Below are 7,765 nucleotides of genomic sequence, written 5' to 3'. Positions count from 1 at the left end.
ATAGGAGACTTACTCATTTCCAGAGCTTTCACTTTGATAATCTCCAAATACCATCACTAACCAAGCCTCCCACTGGTCAAAACTGTTTCTTTTTTATTCTTATTTTGGTTTCATGGATATCTTTGCAAACCAGATAGAAATGATAAATACTCCTCCAGGAAAAATGCGCACACATGCATGCACAGAATTCTGCATATTGATTTGTGGTTTTTATGGATGCTGTCATGTAAAAAATTCCTTTTTCATGGAGTGATTTATTTTATCTGTAGTAAACAAATCAATTAATATTTTAAAAGGCTTAACTACTTAATTTCTTTTTATAAAATGTACTATTTAAAAACCTGGCATATAACTGTCCCAAAAGATTTCAGATTTTTCACTTTTGTTTTTACCATGATCAGCAGTTTCAAAAACCTTTTAAGGTGTTTTTTTGAAACACTTAGTTCCTAGAGAATTTTTTAATTTCTTTCTGCTAGGAAAGCACAGCAGGCATTGCTATATGCCTTCTTAGAAATATTTTATTATAATTCTATGAGGGAATAAGCAAAGAGACTGTAGTATTATTCCCATGTTGGTTTGTAATAAATAAACATTGATAAGCCACAAAATCTTGATCATAATTCAGACTCTGATCCTCAAATATATTGCTTTGGGAGAAATAAATGTACACAACTCTATAGCCACAGAGGAAAATTTTCAAAAATATGGAAAGAACAGCCTTTTACAACTTACTTCCTATCGTACATAAACAACAATATTGATGAGCCAATCCATGCATTTCTATGTCCGTATTTTATAGTTTAAAGTTGGGACAGAGAAACTTCCTATATACTTGAGGCAAGAATTCTCTTTGAATAAATGTGGCAAGCAATATAAAAGCACCTCTTACTCTTAGAGTAAAATCCTTAGAAAAGTTCATAAAACTTTATAATAAAAATCACCATCTTAGTTTTCCTTTGAGATCAATCACCAACACCAAGAGCAGCTAAGTTTATATTAATTTATTAAGGTTGCATATCATTTGTCATGAATAATAAATTATAGAAACCATAGCATCTTTATAAACTATTAAGTGTCTCATATTCGCTTCCTAATGCTTACTGCAGTAACTGTAAGAAATTAAGATTATGTTTTAGCATTAGTCAGAAGATTAAAAAAAACTATAAAATTTGTTCACAGTACTTTGGAATTATAAAGGACCCCATTATTTTAACTTTTGGGTAACCAGTTTGAAATGCATTAAAAACTCCTTACAGACCAGAAGGTGGCGTACAGTTTCACCAAGATGCTGAAAATACTGCAGTTTCTTGAATTTGTTCTTAGATCATACGGTGCACTTTTTAAGGCATTGTCACAAATGCAAATAAATAATCAATTACTGATCTTTAAAAAGAAAAAAAATCTACCAATAGACAACATTGAATCTTGGCAACACTTGGAACATTCAAATAAAAAACTCAGTAAACGATTGCAGCATGGAATTCTCTCTCTTAATCCCCCTCTCCATTCTCCCTCCTCCCTGCTCAATTTGTTTAAGGAAAAAAAAGTTCAGGTTGAATTTCAGTCCTAGGGCCTGACCAGGAGACCCTGGCTGCCAGTCTTTCTCAGCCATCTGTCATCTTCTCATTATGTCCGTTCAGACTCTCCTCCTGACATCAGCGCCAGTCTTTCTCCTGCAGGGAGAGTTTTCCAATCCTTGCCGAAAGCACTTCTCCACTGGAACAGCACAGGCATGAAATTGGTTGGAGTCCTTGTCACCAGTTCATTCTGTTCCTCTCCTGCCCCGAGTCCCGGAGTCCTGACAGAAGAGAAACGTACGAGGCAACAGCAAGATGCTGTGCGTGTCAGGGTCTTACAGACTCACTTGGTCTTTAAATGTCCGTTCTTGGATAATGTCCTTATCCATCCTCTGGTCCTCAGTGAACTTTGATGGAATATTTCCGCAGTTTCAGAAACTGGAAAAGCTTGTCTTTCGTTCTCTTCTTCAGAGCCATCAGGGCTCGTGTCTTCTCCTCTAGGTCTTGATCTATGGCAAAGATGATCTTTGCTCGCTCCTCTGCTTTCTTGTCCCCGGAGTTTCTGAAGAGCCTCTGTAATGCTTCTTGGTCTATGTTTTCGAAGATGTTGCCCACAGCTTTCTTACGTGAGGCTGTGTCGAAGTGGTAGCCGTGGATGGACGGGCTGACTCGCAGCGAGGTGGACATGCTGAAGGCCGGGTGGCTTGGCTTAGCTTTCATGGATGGGGGATTCTTCGGGAATTCAGCTCCCAGGCTCTCCAGAGAGTCTGTAGCAAAATCATTCCGGGACTGCTATTTAAAGTGTGAACAAAAGCTCCAGGCTCAGATTACACTGATGACATCAGAGTGATCTCAAGGAAACATAATCACAGACCAGTTTAACAGTTGAGTTGCCAATGTCCTTCCTGTTCTTGTGCTCAGGGTTACTGAAAGCTGTGTTCAATGACGGGGCAGAAATGAGGAGGGGGGTTCTTTTTAACGCATCTGTGGCAATAGAATTACAGGTTTGGGCTCCTCTGTAGGGAAAAAAAAAAAAGAGCTTAAACCAGAACAGCGCAAAGCGAAGAAACACACATGGTGAAATCTTTTAGCTTCTGAAAATCTTCCCAAACAACCAAAACGAAAGGTTCTGCCAGCCACCGAAAAGTTTTAATTCCCAGAGAAGTTATAAAAGTATAATCCAAACATTTGCCAACCCACATCAGCGCCCTCTGGACTTCCCTAGGCAGGGCAACCCCGGAGCTATTGAGAGAAAGCTTAACAATCAAAGACATTGATTTGGAGTCTGACGGAGGACTGGGGCTCAGACACTACAGAATGCTGACATGACACAGCCTGAGTCAGTGACCATTCAGAGACTGCGTCTAAGAGCTAATCTGCAATTTCTGGATAAAGCTGTAATTTAATAAACATAATGACAATAGGCAATTTCTCCTTAGGCTTGTGTACATATATATCAACAGCAAGGTCAAAAAAGCCAGGAGGAAGAGTTAAAAGGCGCTTTATGTACACAGCACTCAAAAGGGATGAATCGACTTTTTTCATATTTATTTTGGCATCAGTCAGACACAGTCAAAGCAATACATTCTTTGCAAGTTTTTAAAGCTGTGCTTTCCACATTCCACCACATTCAGCCAGCCAGTCCCCAGTGACGTATAGAACACTTACAGTCTGCCCAGAGTTCAGTGTCAGCTTCAAAGTGCCCCAGAGACTCTTCTTCAGGGACCTTCTGCCAGGTCCTAGCATTCTCAAATACAGAGCTGGCCTTCATTTTCATCCCACCTAGTCACCTAGAAAAATGCACATGGACTTCCCTGGTGTTCTTGTGGTTAAGACTCTGCACTCCCAATGCAGTGGGTACATATTTGATCCCTGGGTGGGGAACTAAGATCCTGCAAGCCACATAGTACAAACTTAAAAAAAAAATTCACAAAGGGAAAGAGTGTGGAGAAGATACCTTCCTAGAAAACTGAATTAGGGGCACTTTTCGTGTTTTCACTCATTCACTCATTTATTTAAACAATGTATATTCAAGGTTGACTTTCAGCTGGGCCTCCCCCATGGCTCCGTGGTGAAGAATCCACCTGCAATGCAGGAATGACAGGAACTGCAAGTTCAATCCCGACATCAGGAAGATCCCCCTGGAGGAGGGCATGGCTACCCACTCCAGTATTCTTGCCTGGAGAATTCCATGGACAGAGGAACCTGGCAGGTTACAGTCCATACGGTTGTAAAGAGTCGGACATGACCGAAGCAACTTAGCGCACGTGACTTCTAGCTAGAACCTTTCTAGACTTTGGAAATATAACAGGGAATCACACTAGATCAAGTAAAAAACAAAACTTCCCTAACTTACCTTCATGGAGTTTGCATTCTTCTGGGGAACAGACAATAGGAAAATGTGCATTTGTAGTCTAGGTGACATCAGAAGGTAATGCATGAAGCAGGTTGTACAGGAGACGTAGGGGAGGGTTGGAATTTGGTTAGGAAGTTCAGGGAAAGCTTCTCAGTGTGACCTTGTGCAAAAACCTGAGGGAGTAGGCAGTGCAGACACCTGGAGGAAGGGTGTTATAGGCAGAGGAACAGCAAGTGGCGAGGCCTGAAGATAAGAGCAGGAGTGGAATGAAGAAAGACAGCCAGGAGGTCAGTGTGGCTAGGGCAGAACTAACAGAGAAGAGTGAGAAGGTGACTTGAGGTGAGAAGGCAGGGGGAGGAGGGCGGGGCTGGCAGAGTACACCCCTGCAGGCTTTCTCCTGAAATTTCCTTTTTACTTTGTAAAACATCGGTGGTGGTGGTTGAGTCGCTAAGTTGTGTCTGACTCTTTGCCACCCCATGGACTGTAGCCCGCTAAGCTCCTGTGTCCATAGAATTCTCCAGGCAAGGATACTGGAGTTGGTCACTGTTTCCTTCTCCAGGGGATCTTCCCCACCCAGGGATTGAACCCGAGTCTCCTGTGTTGTAGGTGCATTCTTTCAACTGAGCTTCCTTGAGAGATATTTCTAGGCCAGCTGTATTCAACTCCCCAACCATGGAAGCTGATGCTTGTTTTGGGTTTTTCAAAGAAGAAGCATATGTTCTGCTGCCCATGACTAGGGATTTAGTGGCATATCCAGCACATCTTTGTGGCAGCTTCACTAATATAAAAATGGTGGTTATTCCATTGTCAAAAAGTCTATAAACAATAAGCAATGGAGAGAGTGTGGAGTAAAGGGAACTCTCCTACACTACTGGTGGGAATCTAAATTGGTGAAGCTACTATGGAAAACAGTATGGAGGGTCCTCAAAGAACTAAAAATAGGACTACCATATGATCTAGCAATCCCATTCCTGGGCATATATCCAGAGAAAACCATAGATCAAAAGAACACATGAAACCGTGTTTACTGCAGCACTATTTATGATAGTCAGGACGTGGACACAACCTAAATGTCCATTGACAGATGAATTGATAAAGAAGTTTATATATGTAAATACAATAAATACTACTCAGTGACGAAAAAGAAAGAAATAATGTCATTTACAATAACATGGATGGACCTCAAGATTATAGTGATTGAAGTAGGTCAGATAAAGACACAGCATATAATATTATTCTTATGTAGAATCTAATTTTTTAATGATCTAAATGAACTTATTTACAAAACAGAAACAGAGTCACAGATTTCAAAAACAAACTTATGGTGACCAAAGGGGAAAATTAGGGGGGAGGGGTACATTAGAAGTTAGTCATGGACACACTACTATATATAAAATAGACAACCAATAAGGACCTGCTATATAGTACTGTTCAATATTCTGTAATAATCTATGCAGGAAAATAATCTTAAAAAAGAATGGATATATGTATATGTACAACTGAATCCCTTTGCTATACACTTGAAACTAACAAAACATTGTAAATCAATTACATGTCATTAAAAAATAAAAATAGTTATTACTACAGCAATAGTATTTTTACTGACTTTTTATTTTGTGGCATGCAGAGCACCAAGAAATTGACATTACCCATGTTAATTGTCATCGCTCAAGGCTTCATAAACCTTTTCATGCTCTGCCCTTTGTTGAAGTGACTCATGTAGGCTTGTGATGTTTATCCTTCTTATTAATTAATCACAAATTTTGATTCCCAACATGCCACTGTCCTTTGAAGTATAGACTCATTTACTCAGTTAGTTAACTGCATAATTACTTCATGACAAATAGATGGAGGAAACGTGGGAATAGTGGTAGATTTTATTTTGAGGGGCTCTAAAATCACTGTAGACAATGACTGCAGCCATGCAATTAAAAGACACTTGGCTCCTTGGGAGGAAAGCTATGACAAACATAGACAACATATTCAGAAGCAGAGACATCACTTTGCTGACAAAGGTCTGCATAATCCAAGCTATTGTTTTTCCAGTAGTCATATACGGATGTGAGAGTTAGACCATAGGGAAGGCTGAACACCAAAGAACTGATGCCTTCGAACTATTGTGCTGGAGAAGACTCTTGAGAGTCCCTTGGATTGCAAGGAGATCAATCCAGTTAATCCTAAAAGAAATCAACCTTGAATTCATTGGAAGGACTGATGTTGAAGCTCCAATACTTTGGCCACCTGATGCAAAAAGGTGACTCACTGGAATAGACCTTGATGCTGGGAAAGATTGAGGGCAAGAGGAGAAGGAGACGATGGAGGATGAGATGGTTGGATGGCATCATTAACTCAATAGATATGAGTTTGGGCAAACTCTGGGAGATGGTGAAGGACAGAGAAGCCTGGTGTGCTGCAGTCCATGGGGTCGCAAAGAGTCAGAAATGACTGAGGAACTGAACGACAAAAACAACCAAGAGCAGGGATCAGATCCATCCATCTCTTTGATGTGCTTGAAGCTCCTGGATCACTTAATGTGTTTCCATAGTAGTGTTAAATAACAATATGTGTGACTCTATTTAATTTTCGTACCAGCCCTGTGGGGTAGGAACTATTGGAATCCTCTTGGGGCCAGTAAAACAAGTGAGGCAATGGTACTTTGCTCCCTGTGATAGGCTGAATATCTTACTCTCCCTCCAAAAAAGTCCATGTTCTAAACCCTAGAACCTACAAGTACAGGCTAAAAGCAACTTTTTATTGAAAAAGGGATTTAAACAGCAAAAGGAACTTTGTAGGTGTAGGTAGATTGAAGATCTCCAGATGTGGAGGTTATCTTGATTATTATGTGGTTGGCCCGTGTAATCATAAAAGTCCTTATAAGAGGGAGGATAGAAGTCAGAGGGCAGAGAAGATGTGAGAGACTTTGAGGATGGAGGGATGGGGCCATGAGCCAAGGAAGACAGGCAGCCCCTAGAAACTGGAAAAGCCAAAGAGATAGGTTCTTCTGTAGATTCTAAAAAGAAGCACATTACCGTAGACCCATTTTAGACTTGGGATCTCTTGAACTGTAAGACAGTATTGTTTTAAGCCACTAAATTTGTGGCAGTTCGGTACAGTGGCCATAGGAAATGAATTCACCCTGCAGATCCCTCAGCCATGATGAGATGGCTTGAACCCAGGGCTATCTGACTCCAGAGCCCACGATGTTAAACTCTCTACTGGAATTGCTGTCAGATCAACTGCAAGCTTTCTCTTCAAAACAAAACAAAACAAAACAAAACTGAGTAATGTTCCCACATGACACTGAGCAGGTCTCCTTGAGGACTGCCTAAGAGCATTCATATGAATCTGAGAGATTAAGGCACTTCAGAATTGTTTAGAAACAAGACCATCCACAGGGAAACAAGGTTAGTTTCTGTTTCCCAGACGTGTGACACAAGCCTTTAGATTGTGATTTGCTGATGCTCTTCGTCGAAGGTCTTTCCATATGTGCTTGGAAAGACTTTTTCTGCTGTCACTCTGTTCTTTCCCTTCTTTGTATAAATATTTGCAGTGGATGATGTAGACAACAGACTAAAAAATGATTGGCAGTGATCCACAAGTTGCATGTGGATGGGATGCTACCCTATAGGTAGGTACCTTCCAGAATTTTCACTTCCTGTAGTCAAGACTGGACATAAGGAGGGCTGTTTAAAAGAAGCAGGTTCTAGGCTAGTGTATGTTCTTCCAAGCACCAGTTTTCCAGTATTTTTTTTTTTTCCATCACACAAAGGGATCTGTTTGCCAGTGAACAGTATGCTTGGTTAGTTTTGTATATAATGGAAAGATTTGGGCAAACAAAGGGAAAGAAGAAAATGTATTAAGTGACATGTGATGTGAGTTCGAGTCCTGGTTT

At 40.5% G+C, this 7,765-nt stretch overlaps 1 protein-coding gene across 1 annotated transcript; it reads right to left on the bottom strand.

The window, feature by feature from the left end:
- Window positions 1-986: 986 nt before the first annotated feature.
- TCIM (transcriptional and immune response regulator) lies at window positions 987-2,302 on the bottom strand. Its single transcript, XM_061404557.1, has one exon. The coding sequence runs from the start codon at window positions 2,235-2,237 to the stop codon at window positions 1,917-1,919; it is 321 nt and encodes a 106-aa protein (XP_061260541.1). The 5' UTR covers window positions 2,238-2,302; the 3' UTR covers window positions 987-1,916.
- Between the last annotated feature and the right edge of the window lie 5,463 nt (window positions 2,303-7,765).

Source organism: Bos javanicus, chromosome 27 (genome assembly GCF_032452875.1).
Source record: "Bos javanicus breed banteng chromosome 27, ARS-OSU_banteng_1.0, whole genome shotgun sequence".
Classification (NCBI taxonomy): domain Eukaryota; kingdom Metazoa; phylum Chordata; class Mammalia; order Artiodactyla; family Bovidae; genus Bos; species Bos javanicus.
Note: the sequence above shows the minus strand (reverse complement) of the source record. Positions and strands in the feature narration are given on the sequence as shown.